Source organism: Momordica charantia (genome assembly GCF_013281855.1).
Source record: "Momordica charantia cultivar OHB3-1 chromosome 2 unlocalized genomic scaffold, Mcharantia_2.0 BLBB01000002.1, whole genome shotgun sequence".
Classification (NCBI taxonomy): domain Eukaryota; kingdom Viridiplantae; phylum Streptophyta; class Magnoliopsida; order Cucurbitales; family Cucurbitaceae; genus Momordica; species Momordica charantia.
This window is the reverse complement of record NW_028275160.1, coordinates 7,009,631-7,035,890: the sequence shown is the minus strand read 5'-3', so window position 1 is coordinate 7,035,890 and position 26,260 is coordinate 7,009,631. Positions and strand designations below refer to the sequence as shown.

At 36.7% G+C, this 26,260-nt stretch overlaps 2 protein-coding genes and 9 pseudogenes across 7 annotated transcripts; 9 read left to right on the top strand and 2 right to left on the bottom strand.

Annotated features, from left to right (window-relative positions):
- Window positions 1-103: 103 nt before the first annotated feature.
- LOC148212743 (auxin-responsive protein SAUR24 pseudogene) lies at window positions 104-1,669 on the top strand (annotated as a pseudogene).
- Window positions 1,670-1,721: 52 nt separating this feature from the next.
- LOC111015454 (auxin-responsive protein SAUR23 pseudogene) lies at window positions 1,722-4,977 on the top strand (annotated as a pseudogene).
- Window positions 4,836-5,734, top strand: LOC111015411 (auxin-responsive protein SAUR23 pseudogene; annotated as a pseudogene).
- A 1,691-nt stretch (window positions 5,735-7,425) lies between these two features.
- LOC111015445 (auxin-responsive protein SAUR23 pseudogene) lies at window positions 7,426-8,086 on the top strand (annotated as a pseudogene).
- Window positions 8,087-9,910: 1,824 nt separating this feature from the next.
- LOC111015448 (auxin-responsive protein SAUR24) lies at window positions 9,911-16,687 on the top strand. Of its 2 annotated transcripts, XR_015789201.1 has the most exons (4): window positions 9,911-10,032; window positions 10,376-11,142; window positions 12,074-12,166; window positions 15,777-16,687. XR_015789201.1 is itself a non-coding variant. In XM_088120515.1 (2 exons), the coding sequence occupies exon 2, from the start codon at window positions 10,731-10,733 to the stop codon at window positions 11,022-11,024; it is 294 nt and encodes a 97-aa protein (XP_087976641.1). In that variant the 5' UTR covers window positions 9,911-10,032; window positions 10,376-10,730; the 3' UTR covers window positions 11,025-11,225. The 2 variants fall into 2 exon arrangements, 1 of the variants encoding a protein (XP_087976641.1); XM_088120515.1 differs by lacking the exons at window positions 12,074-12,166; window positions 15,777-16,687 and having other exon boundaries at window positions 10,376-11,225.
- LOC148212742 (auxin-responsive protein SAUR21 pseudogene) lies at window positions 12,074-16,687 on the top strand (annotated as a pseudogene). The gene is made up of 2 exons (XR_015789200.1): window positions 12,074-12,166; window positions 12,655-16,687. The product of XR_015789200.1 is annotated as an auxin-responsive protein SAUR21 pseudogene (transcript).
- LOC111015410 (auxin-responsive protein SAUR21 pseudogene) lies at window positions 15,773-16,066 on the bottom strand (annotated as a pseudogene).
- Window positions 16,688-18,549: 1,862 nt separating the features above from the next.
- LOC111015444 (auxin-responsive protein SAUR23) lies at window positions 18,550-23,195 on the top strand. Of its 3 annotated transcripts, XM_088120513.1 has the most exons (4): window positions 18,551-19,306; window positions 20,236-20,358; window positions 21,900-22,362; window positions 22,549-23,195. In XM_088120513.1, exon 1 carries the CDS (start codon window positions 18,880-18,882, stop codon window positions 19,174-19,176), a length of 297 nt encoding a protein of 98 aa, XP_087976639.1. In that variant the 5' UTR covers window positions 18,551-18,879; the 3' UTR covers window positions 19,177-19,306; window positions 20,236-20,358; window positions 21,900-22,362; window positions 22,549-23,195. The 3 variants fall into 3 exon arrangements, with proteins under 3 accessions (XP_022146161.1, XP_087976639.1, XP_087976638.1); XM_088120512.1 differs by having other exon boundaries at window positions 21,900-23,195; XM_022290469.2 differs by lacking the exon at window positions 20,236-20,358 and having other exon boundaries at window positions 18,550-19,306; window positions 21,900-23,195.
- LOC148212741 (auxin-responsive protein SAUR20 pseudogene) lies at window positions 20,358-21,555 on the top strand (annotated as a pseudogene).
- On the bottom strand, window positions 22,225-22,515 carry LOC111015455 (auxin-responsive protein SAUR21 pseudogene; annotated as a pseudogene).
- Window positions 23,196-23,329: 134 nt separating the features above from the next.
- Window positions 23,330-26,179, top strand: LOC111015449 (auxin-responsive protein SAUR21 pseudogene; annotated as a pseudogene). Its single transcript, XR_015789202.1, has 2 exons — window positions 23,330-25,535; window positions 25,633-26,179. The product of XR_015789202.1 is annotated as an auxin-responsive protein SAUR21 pseudogene (transcript).
- The last annotated feature ends 81 nt before the right edge of the window (window positions 26,180-26,260 follow it).

Below are 26,260 nucleotides of genomic sequence, written 5' to 3'. Positions count from 1 at the left end.
GATTTCCCTTTAGTTTAAGGAAAAAAACATATGATAAAGATAAACAACGCATAGAATAAAATAATATATTACTGATCAAAATGGTAAATTGAGAGAGTATATGTATGTACAGGAGTGTTGTCTCAGTGGTGCCCGTCCTGATTCTTTTTTTTTTAAATTACATTGTATAGCGTAAAAAATGCTTAGTAAATAGAAATTTAAGCTATCATATAGGGTAAATATGTCATATTGAAATGAAAGAAAGAAATCAGAACAACAAATAAATATAAGTATTAAATTTAGAATTAAGAAAATAAAATACACCCCTGCCAAAGCGAGCATAGCTCAGCGGTAATTATCATATACGTATTCAAAATGCACATTCCAAACCAATTTGAAGTGATTTTGAGATTTTTTTAAAATAAATTTTCTAATTTACCAGACATGATTAATGAAAGGGAGGTGATTTTGAGAATGATATGTTATTTCGGATCCTCCCGATCAAGCTTGTGCAGGTAGATGTTGCCTTCCTTCCTCCCTTTCTTTCCCTATTTCCAAGATCGATATAGCCCTCTCGAAACCCAGCTGTTAGAGTCGCATTTCCGCAATGTCTTGTGCAACGCAACGATAATTGAGCCTCTATCATCTTCGAGAGATAGACTTAGTAAAAAGGCCCCGATGGATTTCCAGAATACGAGTTCGCTGCAGAGATGGTTTACTCTGAACTTGAGATTGCTGGGAGATTTTGCTCTTCCATCGAAAGGTATAGCCATAACCATAGCCAGCATGGATATTTTATACTTCCATTTTCAGTGTAATACATTCTATCTTGAACCAATTAATCTGTGTAACAACAAGCATGCTTGGACAATGGGTTGACAAAACAGAGATTTGTGATACAAACAAATTCAAACCACAGAATATTGTGTAAAGTTGGATCAGCTTTTATTAGTTAGGCAAAGCCATGTGGAAGGGTCTGCTCAAATCCCCAACCACCAGACTCCAATGCCCCACTTAGCTACTGGATAAGCACTTCTCACCTCAATGCCCATTTCTTCATACTCTATAAGCATAAACATGATATGAGCCTTCAAACACCAAATTCAGCTCTGACTCTCTTCTAGTTGGCTCTGTACAAATCTGATAAAAACTTCAGATCTTTCCACAGTCTTTCATCTCAAACAATGGGGATTAGATTGCTATCTTTGGTTCCTCATGCCAAGCAAGTGCTGAAGATGCAGTCAGGTCTTACCAAGAACCAGTTGGATGTTCCAAAAGGTCATGTGGCAGTTCATGTGGGAGAGATTCAAAGGAAACGGTTCGTGGTTCCGATATCTTACTTAAACCATCCGTCGTTCCAGCAACTGCTCGGCTACGCAGAGGAAGAGTTTGGCTTCCATCATCCGCAGGGGGGCCTAACAATTCCTTGAAAATAAGATACATTTACTGAACTCACTTCTAGACTGCAAGTATCTTGAAGGATGAAGAATAGAGGGCAATCAGCCATTTTTGACATATCTTTTTCTGGCCTTTTTCCAGATTCACTTGCTTTTTGACTTGCAAGAGAATGTATTGGAATGAAGCGCTGTCCTGCCTGTAAATGAGTGGCATTGTAAAGAAGCATTTACAAACAGAACTAGATAAAAACATATATACAGAAACAATTCAGTATCAACTTCTATGTTGCTTATTCTGTAGTCTATAGATCCTCAAAATTTTACTTTCACCATTCAATACCTCTGTCTTGCTCGTTCTATCTCCGCTCCGTATCCTTCTGTCTTCGTGTCTGAGAAAAATAATTGATGTGAAAAATACTGTAACGAGAATGAGGCTGGTCCTTACAGTCTAACAGCTGAAATCAAGTTGAAGTTCCATTAATAACTCTACAGCTTACCAAAAGCAATAGAAGGCACAGGCAAATTTACAACTCAGAATCTAATAACATGATCTGTCGCATTCCCAGAGTGAGAATGATTACATCCATGGTAACGAATAATATTCTTTCTTATCTAAATTGCAAAATGGTTTGCAGACTTTGTGTATGCGAACAATTAATAGAGAATGAAAAGATACTTGATATCTTTTTAACTGCCTTCTAAGCTGCACAAGTAGAAATCTTTCAGGGATCATTTAGGCTTCATATAGAACAGAAAGACAAAACCGTGACAAAGAATAAGTTTTTTAGTTCACTAAAGTGGCTAAGAACATAGCATTCTCGAAGAAGAACTCTTAATAGGCAGAGTTGGTAATCGCCTAAACCTAAACCTAAACATGGATATGGCTTATTCGTCACGGGTGTTGGGTTCATGTTCTTTCTGATTCTGTTGATGCCTTCTGAGACTTCATTCCAATGACAATGAGCAGTAGCTCTTTGATGGCTCTTGATCCAAATGAGGATTGAGATGTTATGATAAACAAATCGTTATTGCAAAACAAGTAAATAGTTCGTTGGGAAATGGAATTTTGGTAAAAGAAGCTTTTAGCATTGCTTGCCTATTGCTATTTCCAGGTTGTCTAATGGTCTTCAGTCGTTATTCCAGATCTTCAATCCTCGATCGTTCCTTGGGCTAATTTCACATGTTCTTGCTAGTTTATTTTCCAGATATGTGGCAAACAAGAAAAACATATTCGCCATAATTACGATATCCTTTGCTGAGGCTGCTAGTACTACCTAGCTCAGGCAATAAGTTGCCACCCGATGGCGGGAAACATATATTAGAACCACCTTAATGACAAGTCTCTGAGATTATGAACGTCCACGAGACATTTATGTCCATTTCTGCTGATAATGTTGCAATATCCACCACGATATATACCACATATTTTTTTAGAGGTCCAATATTTCAACTTGATTCTAGTTCTATAGTCCTTTTCTCAATACCTACTTATATTTTCAGCCAGATGAATATGTTTGAATATGACTTCATTTTATTGGGACAAGTGGGTCCAGAGTACCAGAAGTTGGATAAAATTTGAAAGTGACTGTATTTCAAGTCTTCAACCACTTGAGCAACCCATGTGAATATTTGCTGAAGCAGGTTGTCTCAGACACCTATCCTCTGTTCTGTTGTTCTTATCTCCTCTCCTTTCTCCTATATATACATATCAAATAAACAGCCCGTCTCCAACACAAATCTTCTCACATATTCTCATTCACCATTGCCAGATCCACATCAAGAGCTCAACAATTCAAAAAGTCCATTGTTTTCTTTCTTTAATCGAATTTAGACATGGGAATTCGTCTACATTCTGTTCTCTTTAGTGCCAAGCAAATTCTCAGAACACAATCTGTTTCTGCGAGATGTCGGTCCAATGTTCCCAAAGGTCATGTTGCAGTGTACATCGGAGAAATTCAGAGGAAGCGGTTTTTGGTTCCAGTTTCTTACTTGAACCATCCTTTATTTGTAGACTTGCTCGGTAGGGCTGAAGAAGAGTTTGGATTCAACCATCCTACAGGAGGTTTGACCATTCCCTGCAAAGAAGAAGCCTTCGTTGATGTCACTCCTGGACTGCATACTCCATAGAAAGAACAAAGTGCAATCCTGCTTACAGTTTGACAACATTTTTTCCAATTTTTTTGTCCATGGGAGATAGAGTTGAATGTCACAATAAAGGAAGTTTTATATGTAGATGATTAGATTAGAAAGGGTGGAGAATTACAAAGCCACTTGAACATCAATGACAAATATCAGTTGCAATTAAAGTAACAGTTTTTCATCTTGCAAAACAAAACCTCATTGATGATTTTAATGAACTGAAACTTTTGATCTGTAAACAATGGTGTCTCTTTATATGTACTCATCCTCAATGTGTCACTAATGTGAAATTATGTACAAGTTTTTTCTTAGTCTGACAAAGTAGGCTTTTTGCTATTTTCAGAACCAAATTCCATGCATTTAGGAGGCAGATCCATTTCCATCATTTGAAGAGAGAGAACAGAATAGGAACCAATTTTACAACATGGGCATTTTTTGTTATTGAAAACTAGATGATGGATAAATAGAGATAAAAGCTAAGTGCCATCAGAATTCCCTTCTAGACTGAAGGATAATCAACTTTATTCAAATATGGCAAAATCTTCTTCTTTAATTAAATTTTTTCGCGCGAAACCAATGAAGCATCGAGACAAAATTTAGAGGAAACTCACTGGGAATTCCTTTAAGCACAGTTGAACTACGTGGGGTAGAACTTCAGTGTAACAATGATCAAAGCATTTTAAATTCTGAAGACTTTATGTGAAAGGGAAATAATTAAAGAATTCACTTCATTACTAGAGAATGATGAAGTACTTGATATCCTTTCCATTGCCTTCCAAGCTGCAAGAGTTGCAATCTTGCAGTGATCACTTAGGCTCATTACAGAACAGAGAGAAAAAATCTAGAGTTATTTTTTAGCCTGTAACATTCTCAAAAAAAGAACTTCTAAACGAAGTTTGCAATCTTCCAAAATCGGCCATGGCACCGAGTTTATGTTCTGTCATGTATCATATTTTCTTTTTTTTTATGCCTTCTGAGACTTCGTTCAAATGAGCGAAAGCGAAAGCGGTTAGTTGGGAAATGGATTGTTGTATGTTGAGAACCACTCTGCTTAGTATCACACAGGAGGAAACATATATTAGGGCCACCTTAATGACAAGCCTCTAAGATTACAAACATCCATGAGACATTTATGTCCTTATCTGCTGATGATGTTGGAATATCCACCATCATATACAGCACATATTTTGAAGTGTCCAAATTTTCAACTAGATTCTAGTTCTTTTCTCAAATTTTCAGCCAGATGTATTTTTTTGGAATATGGCTTCATTTGTTGGTACAAGTGGGACCTGAGTACCAGAAGTTGGATCAAATTTGAAAATGAGTGTACTTCATTCATTTGAGCAACCCATGTGAGTATTTGATGAAGCAGGTTGGCTTGGACACCCATCTGCTATTCTTTTGTTCTTATCTCCTTTCCTTTCTCCCCTCCTATATATACACACCAAGTAAACATATAGTCTCCAACTCAAATCTCTCACATATTCTCATTCAAGTAGTTCACTTTACCATTTCCAGGTCAATATCAAGAGCTCAGTCAATCAAAGCTCTTCTTTGTTCTCACTTCAATCAAATTTCAACATTGGAATTCGTCTGCCTTCCGCTCTCCTCACTGCCAAGCAAATTCTAAAGACGCAGTTCGTTTCATCAAGATGTCAGTCCAATATTCCCAAAGGCCATATTGCGGTGTACGTGGGAGAAAACCAGAGAAAGAGGTTTTTGGTTCCGATTTCCTACTTGAATCACCCTTCATTTGTAAAGTTGCTCAGTAGAGCTGAAGAAGAGTTTGGATTCAACCATCCAGCAGGAGGTTTAACCATTCCCTGCAAAGAAGAAGCCTTCATTGATGTCACTTCTAGACTGCATATCTCATGAAAGATCAAGAACGAAGAGGAAGTCCTCTTCACAGTTTTGACAACTTCTGGTTTCATTTTTGTCTATAGGAGACGGAGTTGAATATCACTGTAAAGTGACACATATGAGCTGCAATTTAATTAAATTTTTCATCCACCAAAACTTGTGTTTCATCTGCCTAGTGATTTTCAAATAACCTAATCGGCAAGGTTTCCACTTTTTTCTTTGCCGTGTGGACCAATCTTCATATGTTCAATAATTACCATTGAAATTACAAGATTTAGCTAATTGGAAGAATCCTGATAAACTTGTAGATAGGGAAAAGAAGAAAACAGTAGCAATGACAAATATCTGTTGCAACGGAAGTAAAATTTTCTTGCAAAAAAGAACCTTACTGATGAAGTATCATATCAACTTCCTCTAATAATGAAGAGAGACTTAACAATGTAATTACACAAATTAGAGATTTAAAACCTTCTGCTGCCTTCATAAGCAACCGAGAGTTATAACCAACTGAAACTTTTGATCTGTAAGAAATTGAGTATCTTTACATGCATACATCCTATATGTGCCACTAATCAGAATTTGTTTTTTCTCAATTCATTTGTTGTGCTGTCAGCTTGGATAGAAAACAATGGCAGTAAGAGAGGAAAAAAAAGAAAAGAAACCAAGTACTAGATTTAGAGACTGCCAGTTAACATTATGCGGAGAATTCGTGAGGCAGTTTATGAATTAGACTTACGGTCTTCGATATTTTACAAATTTGATAATAATTTTTCGATGAAGTGACATAAGAATTCCCTCCTAGAATGAAGGATGATGGACATAGGGAAAAAAACCATCAATCAACTTTCGTTAAATATGGCACAATTTTCAGCTCACTTAAAACTTTTTGCATGAAACCAATGAGGCACCGAGTCAAAACTTAAGGAAACTCACTGGAAGTTCACTTAAGCATGGTTGAACTCACACGTGAGGGAGGAACTTCAGTTGAACAATAATTAAAGCATTTTAATTTCTGAAGACTTCATGTGAAAAGGGAAATGATTAAAGACTTTAATTCATTATTAGAGAATGATGAGGTACTTGATCTCTTTTCCATTGCCTTCCAAGCTGCAAAAGTGGCAATCTTGCAGCGATCATTAGGCTCAACGACAGAAAGACAGAATCGTTACAAAGAGAAGTTTTTCAGTCCACTTAGGTGAATATAAACCATAGAATCCTCAGTTTGCAATCTTCCAAACCCAAACAAGAACCAATGGCTTATGGGTGAATGGTGCCGAGTTTATGTTCAGGCATACATCATTTCTCATGTTCTTTCTGGTTCTTTTGATGCCTTCTGGAACTTCGTTCTAATGAGAGATATGGCTTATTTATGGCTCTACATACAAGTGAATGTACCAAATAGCATTATCTTAGCAGAATTTTTATAGGTAGTTGGCAATCTCCTAAAGCCAAAGATGGACCAATTGTTTATGAGTCAATGGTGTTGAGTTTATGTTCCGGTAAGATATCATTTTTCCACGTTCTTTCTGCCTCTTTTTATGCCTTCTGAGACTTCGTTCAAATGGGAAATGGATCTCTATATATAAATGAGAATTGAGATCGTATGATAGTTGGGGAATGGATTTTTGTATGTAGAGAATCACTTTGCCCACTAATATACTCAGCAGGAAACAGATACTAGAACCACATTAATGACAAGCCTCTAAGATTATAAACATCCATGAGACATGTATGTCCTTATCTGCTGATGATGCTGGAATATCCACCATGATATACACCACATATTTTGAAGTAGTCTAAAATTTCAACTTGACTCAAGTCATTTTCTCAAAATTTCAGCCAGATGTATTTGTTTGAATATGAGTTCATTTACTAGGACAAGTGGGTCCCGAGTAGCAGAAGTTGGATCAAGTTTGAAAATGAGTGTACTTCAACCACTAAAGCAGCCCATGTGAATATTTGACGAAGCAGGTTGGCTTTACACCTATCTGCCACTCTTTTGTTCTTATCTCCTCCCCTTCCTCCTCCTATATATACACACCAAATAAACAACTGATCCTCAACTCAAATCTGTCACATATTCTCATTCAAGTAGTTTCAATTTACCATTTCCAGATCCATATCAAGAGCTCAGTCAATCAAAGCTCTTCTTTGTTCTCAATTCGATTCCATTTCGACATGGGAATTCGTCTGCCTTCCGTTCTCCTCACTGCCAAGCAAATTCTAAAGATGCAGTTCGTTTCATCAAGATGTCAGTCCAATATTCCCAAAGGCCATATTGCGGTGTACGTGGGAGAAAACCAGAGAAAGCGGTTTTTGGTTCCAATTTCCTACTTGAATCACCCTTCATTTGTAAAGTTGCTCAGTAGAGCTGAAGAAGAATTTGGATTCAACCATCCAGCAGGAGGTTTGACCATTCCCTGCAAAGAAGAAGCCTTCATTGATGTCACTTCTAGATTAGTAGACGATGCTTGACTCGTTGAGCTACGCTTGGATGGAACTGAACAAAATTTGGCGACTGCATATCTCATGAAAGATGGAGAACAAAGAGGAAATCCCTCTTCACAGTTTTGACAACTTCTCTTTTCATTTCTGTCGATACGATACACAATTGATTATCACTGTAAAGGAAACTTTTTACATGTAAAGTGACAAATATGAGTTGCAATTGCAACTGAGTTAAAATTTTCATCGACAAAAACTTGTGTTTCCACTTTTTTCTTGCAATGTGGGGGACAAATCTTCATATGTTCAGTAATGAACCAGTAAAACTGCAAGATTTAGCTAAGTGAAACCATCCTTATAAAACTGCAAGATTTAGCCAACTGAAATTAGACAAATGAGTAGAGTTTCAGCTGTCAGCAAATCCCCAAGAACTAAACAAAAAAGAGTTATAATGAACTGAAACTTTTGATTTGTTAGTGGTACTGGAAACAAGGTCCGCACCAGCAGCAACCCAAATGACGGAACATAGCTCTGATTTTTCCGACGACGCAATTTTCCCGATTACTGGGCATCAGTTGAACGGAAAAAACTATCTGCAATGGTTCCAATCAGTGAAGATGTTCATTTGTGGTGAGGGAAAAGATGATTAGATCACCGGTGTGGCTACTCAACCTCAGGCCACGGATCCTAAAGTCAAAATTTGAACAGTATGGTAATGTGCTGGCTTGTAAACTCCATGAATAACGAAATAGGAAAAAAATTTCTCCTTTATCATACAGCAAAAGATATCTGGAAGGCTGCAAAAGAGACTTTTTCAGACCTAGAGAACATGGCTGAATTTTTCAAAATTGAAAGAATTCTCCATGACTTTCGCCAAGGTGATCAACTTGTCGCTGAATACTTGAGTCCATTGGTTCGATATTGGCAACAGTTAGACCTATATGAAACAAAGGAATGGAAATGCCCAACTGATGCTGCCATGTATCAGAAGATTATTGAAAAGAAGCAGATTTTCAAATTCTTGCTTGGCCTAAACAAAGATCTAGATGAGGTAAGAAGAAGAATTCTTGCTACTAACACTATGCGTAATATTAGAGAAGTGTTTGCTGAAGTACGCAGAGAAGAAAGCACAATACAACTGAAAATCAACGAAGGAAAGGAAGACCATGGTGCCAGCATTGCGAGAAAGTTGGGCACACCAAGGATACTTGTTAGGAGATTCATGGAAAAGCAAAGGGAAAGCATATCAAACCACAGCCATTCCCACCGAGGATCGTTCCAATACTGAAAAAAGGGTTTCAGGATGAAGTTTCACCAGAAAATTTTCAATAAGGCAATGAATCTCCATGGATGATAGTTTCAGAAGCCATGACAGGTAACCTCTATATATTAACAAACTATAAACCTTGTCATGAAAATTGCACTAAAAGAATAGCTGATAGCTCTTTATCAAAAGTAGTAAGGGTTGGGTGAGTTCTTATCTCTAGTACCTCAATTCTCTAGTATGTCTCGTATGTTCCTAACTTGGATTGTAACCTTATGCCTATACCTAAACTTTCTCAAGATAAAAAAAGTGTGTTGCAAAATTCTATCCTAATGAACGTCCTTTCAGGATTTGGATTTGGGGAAGATGATTGCCAATGCTGAACTTATCTCTGGCCTCTACATCCTTAAAGCATCACTTCATCAAGAGTGATTGAATTCAACTAAAGAAGTATGCTACACATCTAAAATAGATCACAATAATCAATTTTTTATTACATTATCTTCTTGGACATCTGAATTTTATGTATTTGAAAAGGTTTATGCCTGATTTATTCAATAAAAGGTTATGACATTAACATCAGTAAGCAATGGGGTCTCCTTTATGTATACATCATATATATGTCACGAATGTGAAACTGAATACAAGTTTCTTAATTCCTTTTGTGTTGTGATGTCCTTCAAATAGAAGGTATTAGGAAGGGGGGAAAAAAGAAAGAAACTAGGACTGATTCAGAAATTGTCAGCTAATATTAAGCAGATAATTCTGGAGATGATTCTTAAATTAAAGTTACAATCTTCTTACATATATGATAATCATTTTTTAGTGCTGAAAAAGTATGCTAAGGACCAATCTCATACGTTAAAGAAAGAGATCACCTGATTACAGACAGTTCAGAATTTGGACAGGACAGAGGAGAAAGCATCGTATGAGCGTAAAGATTTTAAGGTAAGATTGCAAATCTTACATACTTTCCAAGTAGAAAAAATGATATTGGTTTTTATTGCTGAGGTGCTCAGTATTCTGACTGCTGTGCCTGTGCCAGAGTTTTTGCAATGTCTTATTAAAAAGAAGGTGATTTCATTGTCATAGCTTATCCATCATTGTCATTCTACTAAAAGTTCATGTCCTAGCTACATCAGCAGGACGTCGAGTTCATTAAATTAGAAATTGGCTGTTCCATAGAAAGGCAATCACAAGGATATTTTATTCTTCCATTTTCAATGTGATTCACTTTATCTTAGTATGTTGAATCATTTAATTCAGTGAAACAACTAACGTGCTTCAACAGTGGCTTGTGATGAAGGGACCAACTTTGCCAGCAAAACAGAAGCTTGTGAATACAAACAAATACAGACCACAGAATATGTGTGGAGGCTGAGGAGAGAATTGGATGAGTTTTTCTGAATTAAGCAAAGCCATGTGAGAGGGGCCACTCAAATACCCAACCACCAGACTCCAATTCCCTACTTAGCCATTGGAGAAGTACCACTCATCAGTAACAGCTTTGTCTTCAGAAACTCTATAAATATAAACCTCTCATAAGCCTCCAAGAACCAAATACAACTCAAAACTATTCAACTGCGACTTCCTCTTCTATCTGGTTCTTTACCAATCTGATCAAAACTTCAGACCATCTCAAACAAATGGGGATTAGATTGCTATCTTTGGTTCCTCATGCCAAGCAACTCCTGAAGATACAGTCAGGTTTTACCAAAAGCCAGTTGGATGTTCCAAAAGGTCATGTGGCAGTTTACGTGGGAGAAATTCAAAGGAAGCGGTTTGTGGTTCCGATATCTTACTTAAACCATCCATCATTCCAGCAACTGCTCAGCCACGCAGAGGAAGAGTTCGGCTTCCATCATCCACAGGGAGGCCTAACAATTCCTTGCAAAGAAGATGCCTTTATTGTTCTCACTTCTAGATTGCAAGTTTCTTGAAGGATGAAGACAAGAGGACCATGTGCCATTTTTGACGGAAAAAACTTTCTGCTTTTTTCCTAACTTGCCTTTTGGTTTACTCTAGGATGTAGTAGAATGAGCACCTTCCTTCTTTCCTGTAAGTGAGTGGCATAGTAGAGGTGCATTTACTAACAAACTGAATCAAAACAATAGACGAATTCAGCGTCAATTTCTAGCTTATTCTTTTCTTCTCCATCTGTTACAACTATTCTGGGCTCTGGGGAACATATAAAATTTGTTGCTAAATAATCATATATCAACAAATCATCTGAATATTATATCGAAACTTAAAAGTATCAAATTTATCCAAAAGAATGGGATGGGTAAATGCAAAGTTATGAACTGCCCAGTAATCGAGTGTGTTGATTGTGAATGTTGGCGCTCATGTAAATTCACTTTGTTCAAGTTACCCTCTTTCCCCAATCTTTTTGTTGTACAAATTGTACAGGGTCATATCCACCAAGTCATGGACTTGTTATGATGATAAAAATCACAAATTTCAATGCATGATCTTGGTTTTAGGGTCAATTAACGGATCTAAGCGAGAAGGATTAAGAGTAAACACACTCACTCAGGGAAAAATCTTAGGATAAATTAGTTTTAGTTTTGCTGAAGTTTGGAGAATCAAGATGGTGGGTCTTGAGGATCGAAAAGTTCCCAACCTGAAGAGTTTTGATTTGTTGTGGCTGTTTTTTCGTTTGCCTCTTCTCTTTCTATTTGAAACCGAAGACGCTTCCTTTTCCTTCTTCGACTCTCTCCTTCAAACCCTACCCCACATCTTATTGCCTCTTCCGCCGATTCTGGACCTTTCAATCTCGCAACTTTAGTAGTTAATTGCACAAAGAAAGACTCCTGCCGCCATTTTTTCTGATTTTGTTCTATTGTTTTTCGTTTTCATGGGACTCTTCTTTCACTTCTCGCCTTTGATAGCTGAAAATACCCTCTTATGCGCGAGACGATCACGATGAAGCCTTTTTTTTTTTGTTTTTTCTTTCCCTCGTAACTTTATTTTTACCTCGTGCATGCAGGAATCAGGATAGTGGCTTGAAGAAGCTCTCGGCTAAGCTTGTAAACTGCTGCTCGATAACGCCCTCCTTCCGCTTTTCTCTCGTGCGCGCTCTGTGAGTATCTCTCGCCCTCTGTTTTCTTGCGAAGACCAGCGTCCCTCTTACATCGCTTAATGAAAGAAAGAGGAACACTGGAATTGTTAAAAATGTATGCTATCTCTAGGCTTACTAAAGAGTCTGCTGCCACCGTCTCTGATGCTGCAGCACCTGTTATAGCATCTACATAGCCTCATTCGCAAGCCCATTCGGTAGAAATCTTCTTTTCTAAAACAAGATTCGAACTTTTCGTTGATAGATGATTCAAACAAAATTATTAATCAAACTTCGAATCGAAAGGAGTGAAAAGGGAAAGAAAAAGAAAACAAAGAAAAGAGACAAAAGAACCGAAAACTATAGAGGAGTTATAAAAGCCTCCCAATTCATACAAATTAAACTAGGTGAATAATTAGCAAAAAGATCGAAAAGAGCACACTATTGCGAAGTTTTAGATTTAGCGGCATTGAGGCGCTCCACATTAGGTTGTTGGGATTTGTTTGATCCAGGTTTGAAGATGCAGTCAAAACATTTGGTTGTTGTAGATTATGCTCTAGGTGAATTATATGGAGCCAAAAATATTTTGGTCACTGGCTTCTTAAACTAAAGTTCTCTTTTTATCATGTATTTAAGAAGGGAAACGTCATTTTGATTGCTTATACAACTTTAATTCTTGATATAATTTAAAATGTATCTTAGGAAGTTCAAATTTTCTTCTGAAAATTCATTTATACTTTTATTGGAAAATTTGTGCAAAAAATATATTATGATAACACACAATACTTTTAAAACTTTTTATTACCTCCTATGCATGTGAATTTTCTCTCCTAAATTGAAGGGTACTACAAAGAGAGGGAAAATAAAAGGTAAGTGCGGAGGAATTGATGCTTTATCCCCAAAATGATGATCCTGCAACTGAAAGAAGAAATAGAAAATCATATCATACCTATGCTAAGTTACGAAACCTTTTGAAAAAAAAAGCAAGCTGTTGTCTCCATATGAATTTCTGCAAATATGCATTCTATTGCCAAAAGCTGTATTTGATGAACTTGACAACAGTCTCCAGGAATCAAAACTTGGGTTCATAGTTGCTGTATCTAATGATCTCATTTCAAGACTGCAGAGTTCTTGAAATTTGACCAAGTATCCTTTTTCTTTTTAATTTAGTCAAAGTAGAATACTAGTGTTAAATCACCACTAAAATCCAAAATCTTAGGCTGACATGTTATGGAAAATTTAATTTTTTATTGATTCTTTAACATTTCCTTGACTCATGGGCTTGGAAATTATCATAAGACCACCAAGTGATTATCAATATTAAAGGAAGAGAAAATGACATTACAGAGTTTGATCTTCGATTTGATACTATGTTAAATCATCACTAAACTCATAACTTCAAGCCAGTGGATCCTGATAAATTTAATCTTTTAGAAATACTTTAACAACTAAATAGTCCGTTCATGTAAATGAGAGATAGAAAAGGATGTCAATCGTTTATCTTCTCGTACATTTTAGTTTGCATGAGTTGTATTGACAAAGCTACCGAGTAGTAGAAGCAACAGTTTTGAGATAAGTTCCTTGTGTTTTATCATCATGTTAGGAAATAAGATATCTGAAAATACTTGAGCAGAAAGCTTTGCTCATTGAAGTGTAAGAAGTGAGGCGCCCATTTTACCTAATACTCAGGTAGGAGAAACTTTTGGAAATAACCAAGTAAAAAAAAAAAGTACATATATATATATATATATAACTTCTAATTTCAATTGCCGACAACTGTGACCGTGTCAGAAAAAGCTAGAAAATAGGATTTTGACACGTCAAGGTGTTTAGGAAAAGGGAAGTTCCAATATCATCATTTTATCCAACTTCCTTTGCATTGGTTGACAGCTGGTTCCAGCTACAGAAGCTGTTTAAAGTTGATTCAACCACTAAATTTCACAAAGAAAAACATGATTACACCCTTATTCAAATAGTTCTTCTTGGCATCTCAGTGAGGCTCCACGATTCTTTGGTTATAATTCAATGCACTTGGTACCATCCTTGTCCCAATCCAACCAGGGCACTGCGTCAGTGAAACAGTTTCTCTTGCAGTGAGAGCAAATCTCACTGATACCATGTTCTTTCTTTTCCCATGTAGATAATTCTTTGTTCAAGGATCCAGTTCTGTTAACCAAGATTGGTTGTTGGATAAGATAATGACTTCAATCAAACAACTGGGATGGCAGAACGCACAACCAAGAAAGAGAGGTGTAAAATCTTTTCCCAGTTGTGGCAAATCCTGAGTAGTGCTGTCAGATCCCCAAGTGCACTGGAAAAGCACCTGCCACCTGCAAAACTATTTTCTTCAAGGCTATAAATATGGACATTAAGTTAGTTTTCAAACACCAAACTGAACTCAAAGACATTCATTTGCTACATTCTCTTTGGTTCTTCACCAATCAACTTCAAACATTTAACAAGCAAGGTTAATAATGGGCATTTATTTGCCATTCTGGTTTCTTCATGTCAAGAAACTTCTAGAAGTTCATTCAGGTTTCCCCAGAAATCAGTTATATGTTCCAAAAGGTCATGTAGCAGTTTATGTGGGAGAGATGCAAAGAAAACGGTTTGTGATTCCCATATCATATTTGAATCATCCTGCATTCCAACAGCTGCTTAAACACGCTGAGGAAGAGTTTGGATTTCATCATCCTCAAGGTGGTCTAACAATTCCTTGCAAAGAGGATGTATTTCTTGATCTCACTTCTAGATTGCAAGTCTCTTAATATGAAGAGGAAGGAAAATTCACCAAGTTTAGATGACTTTTCTTTTTCTGTTTATTGAATCATATCTGAACTTGTACTAAAATGTTGTAGGAAATCCTAGAACAATTCCTTCCAGAATGTTAATGAATGGCACTGAGATTCTGAAACTTTAACTAATATATGATCAAAAGAAATGCGGCTATTTCTTTTATAATATGTTTTTGTGGCGTATTTAAATACTATACAGACCCCTCCTTTCAGGGACAGATAAATTCTATGTCATGTCTCCCAAACATTTTCTTGCCATTGACATCTGACCGAATAAGCAGAGAGCATAGAATAGTTGCATGATTTAGTGTTGCACTGAAACAGTCGTTATTAATTGAAACAGTAAAACTATGAATATCAAATGGATGCCTACGGTAAGGGGCTTTTGGTTTCAATTAAGATTTGGTTTTCACATAAGTGGGATTCAGGAAAGATTAAAAAAGATGAAATTTTATACAAAACTCTAGATCCCTTTACATCTCTAATGAGCATCATTGCTCATTAGAGGACAATGAAAGCATTGAGAATTTTCACGATCATTCATTTATCCAAGAAAAAGTTTTGAGCTCAGATATATCTAGTAACATTGCATGAAAAAGGAAAGGAAAACACAAGGAATTTAGGTGAATCAAAATTCATGAATGGGCACGGTGTTCGTATAAGAAAATGTGACTGTCTATTTCCATTTTTATGTTTACAGCTTTATGTATCTCCTTTCCACTACTTATCATCCACATGTAGATCTGACTATACATTGATATTCTACTCCTAACTACGGGAGAAAATTGGAGGGAATCTGGCAAAACTGTGTGGAGGATTGATTTTTTTCTCTCTTTCAGGAAGTTTGTAGCTTGGATGTGAGATTGATGAAGACATCTTCTCTGCAAGGGATTGTCAGACCTCCAGTTGGATGTTTGAATCCAAATTCTTCTTCAGAACTCTTGAGCAAAGCAGAAAAAGAAGGATGGTTCAAGTATGATATTGGAACTACAAAGCGTTTTCTTTCCATATCTCCCACATAGACTGCAATATGGCCTTTGGGAACACCACATTGGTTTCTTGAAGAAACGGTATGCATCTTGACAACTTGCTTGGCATTGAGGAGAAGTGAAGGTAGTCTGATTCCCATGTCTAAATTTGGAAGGGTTTCTGCTTGCTTTGCAGATCTAAAATTTGGGAAGAGTAGAACTTGAATGACGCTCTGTTTGAAATTTGAGTTGTGGAGATTGGAGTTTATTTGATCTGTATTTATGGACTCAGAATGGAGAAGTGTGAGAAGAAAATAGTATCAAGTAGGTTTCCAAGAGGGCCTACTTCATCAATGCTCACATGGGTTGCTTATTCGGTATGAATAGACGCACTTCATCATGTGCCCTAACTACTGGTGAGCAGCCCCACTCGTTTCAGTGAGGTGTAGTTATAGTCCAAAATAAGGGGTCAAGAAAGCTTGAAAACCATATGCAATGTCCTGGGAGATCAACTAATGACAGGCCCATATGACCAAGCTTTCATCATCGATCATATACTAGAGGGTACCAAAACAAGAATAAATTTTCATTGATAATAGACTAATCAAAAAATAAATGAGATGCCAGTCCACTTGTAAATTTTCTTTCGGGAACAAGAATAATACTTGTCTCAAGCATGCTATGATCTTAGAGGTTTTTTATCATTTAGGATTGTCTAATACATGTTTGCTTGTGTGTAATAGAGATGCGTATAATATTTCTCCATAGTTCTGACTTATCTATTATAAGGAGTCAAATTCATGTCCTCGCTCTTCAACTATCTTTGTTGAAATTGGTCTATCCATGTACCTTTTCTCCACTTGTTTCGCTTTCCTGGTATATTTTGTTAGTAGCATCTCATGATGATGCTGGTACTATATAACGAGCCAATAAGATTGTATTCACAAGCTGCATATTTTCTGTTCTGTTTCTCGTGTCCTGGGAAATTCTTTTTATTTTTACGTTTTTTCCACCTTATGGGGTACCAAAAGATCAGGTGGCCTTCTCAAGTTTATGTTACTTCGAAGTCTATGGAAGAAGCCAAGAGTTATTGTTGGGGAAAACCAGAGAGGTAGTTCATGATTCAAGTTTCACTCTTAAACCAGCTGCTCGTTTAGTATTTTGTTGCTCAAGTAGGGATTCGGTCAAGACATGGAATGTTTTGGAAACAAACATAGCAGGAATCTCAGATTTTTGACCTAGGATTAACAGACTTGAAAGCAGTTGCATCGTCATGCTCTGGATTAAGATTGATCATATCAATGCCCTCCTGCATTCCAAGGTTCGTGTCTTTATTTCGGTCCAGAAAAAAGAGTTGTTAAGTGTTGGTTATATTTGCTTAAAGGCTGAGCAGCTACATATGTTTTTGTCAAATTTTTGTCAATTCGTTTAGCTGGTAAGTATTGGAGGGAGAAAGCAGAAGCATTGTATGTGAGAAAGGAGATTCTTGATTTGAGGAAAAAGCTAAGCTGGATGGATACCATTTTCTGTTCCTAATGATCAGTATGTAGAAAGTGTTCACTGAGCACTCTCAAATCTCAGATAGTAGGAAATGCTAAGTTGGGATATATTTATCACCAGATCCGGATTTTAACCAATCCAATTACAAAAGGCAAGACTGATTTGTGGGAAATAGTAAAGGGTTATACATTGTACAGAGGAAATGAATGTTGAACAGGAAGCCAGATGAAGCATCAATCATTTTCAATCGGAAGGGAATTTGATCAGCATATTATACATTTCACAAAGGAATGCAATATGAGGCAGTGCGGCTACTGTTATTAAGAAGACACAAGAGCAAACTACTTAAAATAATTGCAGCAATCTGAAAGGTCCTTAAATGGATTGAAGCAATCTGTAAAAGGTGTAAGAGATTTGATGCTTTTTTTTATATATAAAAAGGACCCTCAAGAAACCGTAAACGGTCTATCTTTCTCTATGTTTGGTGTTTGAGTCCAAGTCCTTTCAAACTTATTGTTCATGATATTCTACATCTCTTGAATCTCAATGCCTACTGGGACTTCATTTCAATGAGAAATAGCCCTTTTGCAGGACAGAGGACTTCTTTGACACAACCAATTATTCTTGCATCCCATGATGATGGGACCTCTATTCAGTCTGCGACTATCTGGTCTCAAATTTGTGCTTTTTGATATTTTCTAGCCTCCAATCATTTGATCAAGTATGCCAAGAGTGAGTTCACAAAATTTGTCTTGGTTGAATGGTATTGTGATGCCACCCTGTTGGATGATCATACGAGAAACCTTCTTCTGCCTGACTAGGCAATTCTCATATGATCATAGAACTTCGTCAAAGATTTATGCCTCTAAGAATAGACAATTTTGACTCAATTATGTACTTTGACCTAGACTTTTAGTCCTCCTTCATGAAAACCAATAAGTGATATGGTCTAAAATCTGACACATATATGGCTTATGGGGTCCTTTGACCAAGACATTGAGTCCAATGACGTAGCCAGTGGCTCTTTCGTGGAAAGATAATCAAATGGACGATCTGTTCTCCCATTTTCTATGTAATACACTGTCTGTAAACAATAAATTCAGAATGAAAAGCTTGGACAATGATTTGACTTGTGATAATTGAACAACTTGGCTAATGAAAATGGAACTTTGTGGTGTAAACTGCAAGAATGTGGAGGGTGAGAGAGGGAAATTGGTGCGACTTTTCTAAGGTGAACAAAACCATGTGAAGGGGTCTACTCAAATACCTAACCATCAGACTTCAATACCCCACTTGGTCATTTGAACATTTCCAATCTTCAACATCACTCTTTCTTCAAAATCTCTATAAATATGAACATCAAATGAGCCTTGAAACGCCAAATTCAACTCAGTTCAAGTGTTGATTTCTCTTCCAGTTGGTTCTATACCAATCAGAGCTTTAAACCTTTCTAGCAGTGTTTCATCGTGAGAAAATGGGGATCCGATTGCTTTCCTTGGTTCCTCATGCCAAGCACATCCTAAAGATGCAGTCAGGTTTCACCAAAAATCATTTGGATGTGCCAAAGGGTCATGTGGCAGTTTATGTGGGAGAGATCCAAAGGAAACGGTTCGTGGTTCCGATATCTTACTTAAACCATCCATCATTCCAACAACTACTCAGCCATGCTGAGGAAGAGTTTGGATTCCATCATCCACAGGGGGGTCTAACAATTCCTTGCAAAGAGGATGCCTTCATTGATCTCACTTCTAGATTGCATCTTGAAGAATGAAGAGCAAAGCGCAGTCTGCCATTTTTGACAAACGTTTCTTGTTTTTTTTCAACTCGTTTACTTTTTGACACAGGCTAGAGTGTTGTAGAGTGGGAAACATTCCTTCCTGTAAATGAGTCGCATTGTAAAGGTACATTTACCAACAGGATTAATGAAAAATATATCAATTCAGCATGAATTTCTTATAGCTTATTTGTTGGTGATCTATCTGTGATGGCTAATCCGAGCTGTTGGAAAGAAATAAAAATTGTTGCTAGATTTATTATTATATACCAAAAGCAAACTTCAAACATTAAACATATCCAAAGAGAAACGGATTACTACGCTTCTCTTAGTTTCTGTTGAAACTTCGAATCCCTTGGTTGATTTAATAAACACATCCACATCCTTCCACGGTTCCAACTCTTTAGTGAATATGTTGTCCGTTAACCATATTCCTGTTGAGGTTGGAAAAGTCAGATCTGTTTATAGCAAATATGGTGAAAAATCATTAGTGTTATAAGAAAAAGTCCAAAGATTAAAACATGGCTTATCAATATATAAACATTTTGTGATTCTTAGATGTCAACGGACTACATCCATTTTTTGAAGTTTATCTGATTTTAATCTATCAGTACAATTTTCAGTTGTTAGGTTTTGTTTGATAAGTCCAGGATTGCAGATGCAGTCCAAACTTTAGGTTTTCTGCCCAAGGTGAACTAAGAAACAAAAGAACGTTTCTGGTCATAGACTTCTTGATCTATACTTTTTCTTTTTCAATGTATTCAAAGAGGGGGAAATGTCTTTTATCACAGTTATGCAAGATAAAGTCTGATTATAATTTGAAATATAACTCAGAAAAGTTCTAATAACTCACAGAAGTTCTAGTTTCCCTTTCCAATAGTTAGTTATACAAGATAAAAATCTGACCATAATTTTAAAATGTCTTCATTCTCACTTCCTTCTCCCTCTTTTAACCTATTCTAAGTCACTTGTCATTCTTTCTCTCAAAACAAATTTAGACATGAGATCCCTTTGCCTTCAATTTTCCCCAATGCTAAACACATCCTCATGATGCAGGCTGGTTCCTACAACTAAAATCAAGCTGATGTCCCCAAAGGTCACAATTGCAGTCTATGTTGGAGAATTCCAAAGGAAGCACTTTTTCGTTCAAATATCATTCTTGATACATCCTACATTAAGGTGTTTGTGAAAATAAATGAATGATTTTGGCACATCAAGGTGTTTAGGAAGATAGATTAATGATTATTGAAAGAAAATGGCAGTGTTCACATCATAATTCTATCCAACGTCATCTTTCCCACACCAATATACAGCTGGTTCTAGCTATACAAGTTGTTTCAAGTAGATGAAACTTCTACATTTATAAGAAAAAAACATGATTAGATTCATATTAAATGATTTGTCTTGGCATCTCAACGATTCTCCATGATGTACTATGTACTTGGCTTATGTCTCCTTCGATTTATAATCCAATGTATTTGGTATCTGTCTTGTCCATATTCAACCTCCTGCTCATTGTGCCAATGAAGTATCATTTCTACCTCTGTGAAGGGTGATCCCATTGGTATCGTGTTCTTATCAAACGCGTTATTTTTTTGAGCATTCAGTTCAGCTAGCCAAGCTTGGTTGCTGGGTTAGACAATGAATTTGCATACAACTAGGAGAGAGAGGTGAAAATTCTTTTCCAAGTTGAGCAAATCCCGAATAGTCCTCTTAGATACCCAACCTCCAGTCTCAAAATGCCCATTGGAAAAGCATTGGCCACCAGCAAAACTATTTTCCTCAATACTATAAATATGGACATCAAGTAAACAACAAACTAAACTCAAACATATTCATTTACTACTTTCTCTTTGAATTGTTTCTGCACCAATTGAACTAACAAGCTTAGTAATGGGGATTTATTTGCCATTCCGGATTCTTTTTGCCAAGAAATTTCTTAAAGTGCCATCAGGTTTCATAAAAAACCAGTCATATGTTCCAAAAGGTCAAGTAGCCATTTACGTGGGAGAGATGCAAAGGAAACGGTTTGTGGTTCCAATATCATACTTGAATCATCCTTCATTCCAACAGCTGCTTAAATATGCTGGGGAAGAGTTTGGTTTCCAACATCCTCATGGGGGTCTTACAATTCCTTGCAAGGAGGATGCCATCATCCATCTCACTTCTGGATTCCAAGTTTCTTAGAGAATGAAGAGCGATGTAGAAACTCACCGAGTTTTAACATTCTTTTTGTTCCTTGACTTATTTGTAAACTAGTACTAAAATGTTTTAGGCATTCCAAGAACAAGGCCTTTCAGAATGTGAATCAATGGAATTATGCTGAAACTGTAACTAATATATGATTAATAAAATGTAGCTATGTATATTTGTCTATTTTATTTCCTTTCACCTACCTCCACCTTATACTTGCACCTATCTCCCTCCAACTTTAGGACTCTCACAGGATCCAGAAGAATATAATTTCTGTTTTCATTAATATAAAGCAGTAAACTATGATTATTATCAATGAATATCAAATGGATGCATAGGATTATGGGCTTTGGATTTGAATGATGACAAGTATGAGTTTTCATGTAAGGCCATGTTGGGAAGTATGAGAAACAAAAGTTTATGCAAAAACTGTTCATCTCTTTCATCAATATATGATGATTCCTAAAGCAAATGGTTGTCGTTTAATTAGAACCTTTCTAATTTTTTGATTATCACAATCTCTACAGTAGTTACATCTCTTGGGAGCATCATCGACAAGCAGTGGAAACATTTCTAGTTTTCACCTCTCGAAGAAAGAAGTTTTGTGCTCAGATATATCAGAAGTAACATTGTACGGAAACGGAAAGGAAAAACGTGAAGAATTTAGACAAACAAAAATTCATGAAGGCACACAGATGTTTTTATAAGAAAGGTGACTTTATATTTCGATTTCAATGTTTCCGCTTCTCATCATTTACATGTAGAAACTAACTACACATTAATTTTCTACTCTCAACGGGAGAAAAATGGAGGAATCTGGCAAAACTGGCTGGACTGTTTTTCTTCTCTCTTTCAGGAAGTTTGAAGCCTGGATGTGAGATTGATGAAGACATCTTCTCCGCAAGGAATTGTCAAACCTCCAGTTGGATGTTTGAATCCAAATTCTTCTTCAGCACTCTTGAGCAAAGCAGAAAAAGAAGGATGGTTCAAGTATGATATTGGAACTACAAATCGCTTCCTTTCAATATCTCCCACATATACTGCAATATGGCCTTTGGGAACACCACATTGGCCTCTATAAGAAACAGTGTGCATTTTTAGAACTTGCTTGGCATTGAGAAGTGAAGGTAGTCTGATTCCCATATCTAATTTTTAAAGGCTTTCTGCTTGATGCAGATCTCGAAGTTGGGAAGTGTAGTACTTGAAGGAGGATCTATTTGAAATTTGAGTTGTGGAGATTGAAGTTTTTTGATCTGTATTTATGGATTCAGAATGGAGAAGTGGTGAGAAGAAAACAGTATCAGGTAGGTGTCTAAGAGGGCCTACTTCATCAATGCTCACATGGAGTTGCTCATTTGGTGTGAATACACAAACTTCATCCTGTCTCGTCCTAACTACTGCAGAGCCGTCCCACTTGTTCCAATGAATTACAATCATACTAAGAGGTCTATAAAACTTCAAAACCAAATGCCATGTCACGGAAGATCAATTGATGACGGTCGACAGACCCACGTGACAAGCTTTCATTATTGGTCATGGGCTGCCTATCTAATCTGATGCAGAGATAAAATCTATATCAGTGGATACTGAAACCGGAAAAAATCTTGTTGATAAAAGACTAATCATACAATACATGAACTTCAAGTCTTTGTAAACTACTCTTCCGGACATAGTGAAAATAATTGCCTCGAGCATGCTATATAATCTTAGTGGTTTATCATTCAGGATTGCTCAAATACATGTTTGCTTGTGTGCAATAAGAGGTGTACATAATGTTTCTCTATAGTTTCGATTTATCTATTTTTATGAGCCATCTTTGTCTAGATTGGTCTGTTCATGTCTATTTTCTCCACTCATTTCGTTTTCCCGGTGTGCTATGTTAGTAGAATCTCATGCTGATATTATAAGAGTCATTGAGATTGGATTCACAAGCTGCATATTCTCTTCTTGAGAATTCTCATCTGTTTTCTTTTCTTTTCCCCTTATGATATTGTACAGAGTCTATGGAAGCGAGCAAGAGCTATTTGATCTCTCAAGTAGGAATTTGGCCAAGACATGGAATGAGTTGTAAATTTTCATAGCAGAAAAATTGCAGATTTTCGACCAAGGATCAATGGAGTTGAAAGAGGTTGCATGGTCTTGCCATATATTTAGATTGATCATCTTAGTGACCTCCTGAATTCCACAGCTGGTATCATTATTTGGGTTCAGAAGAAGAGAACTGTTAGTTAGATTTGCTTGAAGGCTGAGCAGCCAGCTACATATATTTTGTCCAAATTCTGTAAAATTGTTTACAGCTGGTGAATTTACAAAGTCAAGGGGGAAAGCCGAAGCGTTGTACAAGATATAGGTAGACGTTTCTTCAGTTGAGGAAAAAGATAAGAATCATAAGCTGATATGCTGGAACAAAATTATGGTTGCCATTTGATGCTCCTAATGATCAGTATGGAGATGGTGTTTACTTAGTTTGGTTGACTACATTATAGAGCTAGATTTTGCCACTCCGATATCTGAATACCAGACTGAATCGCAGCAAATGATTGAGGGCATTGTACATTGTACAGAGGAGAAGATGAATGTTGAAAGTGAAGCCAGATGAAGCATAAATGATTTCTATCGAGAAGGAAATTTTGACCAAGAGATCATACATTCCACAAAGAAATGCATTGTGAAGTAAAAATATTTAAGACAGAAACTACTTCATGGCATAAGAGGGTTATGAGAGTCACAGCTTGCAATCTAATAAATTGTTGTCCATCCTCATACGTCTTGAAAACCTTCCAAGAGATGTGGACTGGTGTAAACCCGAGATGCGTAAGTTGATAACATTTGAAGAATGCCACTATTGCTTGTATTCTGCCCGGGGTATTCGGGTGGCGTCCACAAGTATCTCTGATCACTTAATGAATTCAAGTTAATGTGTTTTGTTAGCGGTAATGTTTTTCCTATGAAGACCAAATGCCATACTCTGATAAATTCAAGTCCATGGATATTATGATGTTTTGTTAGCAGTAATGTTTCTGTTATGGAGATTATGATGGCCTTGCAAATTAAGCGTTTTGGTAATGGTATGGACATTTTGATCTTCCTATATGGAAATACTCGTATCTGAAGTAATCAAGAAACTGAATGCATAAACATGTTCCTGTATTAGTATATCTATTAGCACATATTGGACACTTTTTGGTTCTTATTGGACATGTGGGGGCACTTGGTACTTATTTTTTCATTTTAGAAAAATGACTGACATAAAAACAAAGATAGGAGAAAAATAATAAAATTTGAAATTGGTGGCCCTTTCCAAGAATTGGGCAAAGCCATGTGAAGGGGTATTCCCAAATATACCCAACCACCAGACGTCAATACCCCACTTAGCCACTGGAAAGGTCACAATCACCAGCATAACACTTCCTACAGAAACTGTATATATACAAACATCAAAATGAGCCTTCAAACACCAAACTTAACTCATTTCAAGTACTACATTCTCTTCTAGTTAGCTCTATAACAATCAGACCTTCTGATTGAGCAAATGGGGATTCGGTTGCTATCTTTGGTTCCACATGCCAAACAAATTTTAAAGATGCAGTCAAGTTTCACCAAAAACCAGATGGATGTTCCAAAAAGCCATGTGGCAGTTTATGTGGGAGAGATCCAAAGGAAACGGTTCGTGGTTCCGATATCTTACTTGAACCATCCATCGTTCCAGCAACTGCTCAGCCACGCAGAGGAAGAGTTTGGCTTCCATCATCCTCAAGGGGGCCTAACAATTCCTTGCAAAGAAGATGCCTTTATTGATCTCACTTCTAGATTGCAAGTATCTTGAATGATGAACCGCAAAGCGCGAGCTGCCATTTTTGACAACCTTCTCTGGTTGTTTCTGACTCATGTGGTTTTTTTAACTCTTACTAGATTGTTGTAGAATGGAATGCCCTTCTTTCCTGTAAATGAGTGGCATAGAAAGGTGCATTTACCAACAGAAATGAATCGATAGAATACAAAAATTCAGTGTCAATTTCTATATGGCCTTTTCTCCATTGCTTTGTTTCTGATGCTAACCTTCACCCCAAGGAACAAAGAAAAATTGTTGCCAGATTATTCATTATACAACACTAAAGAAACTGAGAAGCATATTGAAGCATAAAACTCCATGCATATTCAAGGTAAACTGGATTGCAATGTGCAAATTTATAAATTTCTGTGGAAGTTATTCTCTTGGTTTGAACTAATTGACAAAATTCCATATCCATCCTAATGCAGGAATCTAGACAAGGTGCCATGTTGACAAGCGAGTTGAAGTGAGCTTTAGATGGGATAAGTTATAGTGTTCGGTCATGTATACTCCGAAGCTTAAGTTAGTACTTAATCGAACTGAGCTTAGTAGGTTTCTTAGAGACTGTGTACCTTTCAGAAGACTCTGCTTTTTTACAGGGGACCTTTGGAAAGTATAACTCTGTCACTGGAGGCCACAGAATTAGTTTTCACAATTTTTATCTTCTTGTGTTTGTCAAGAGGGAAAACAGTATTTTGCAATGTTAATTTCGTTATATGAGACAAAAACTGATGATAAGTAGAAGCTAATGAATTTTTATTTTATTTTCATTTTAAACCATAAACTTCAAGTAATATTTTCTGCAACTTCTTTGTGTTTAATGAAATTTCAAGTAGTTGAAAATTGTAAACTTGTCACATGGATATGTTTCCTGTTTATTTTCCTTGGAATATTTTTTTGGTCCAAAACATGCCTTGGCTAATTTTTTCAACCATATAATTCCTCTTCTTGGAAAATGTGGACCAACTGCAACCAAGAATTGGGACACATGAGGAAGTGAGTGTATAACAATCAACTAAACAATCCCACGTGAGCTTTTAATAGAATAGGCCCTCT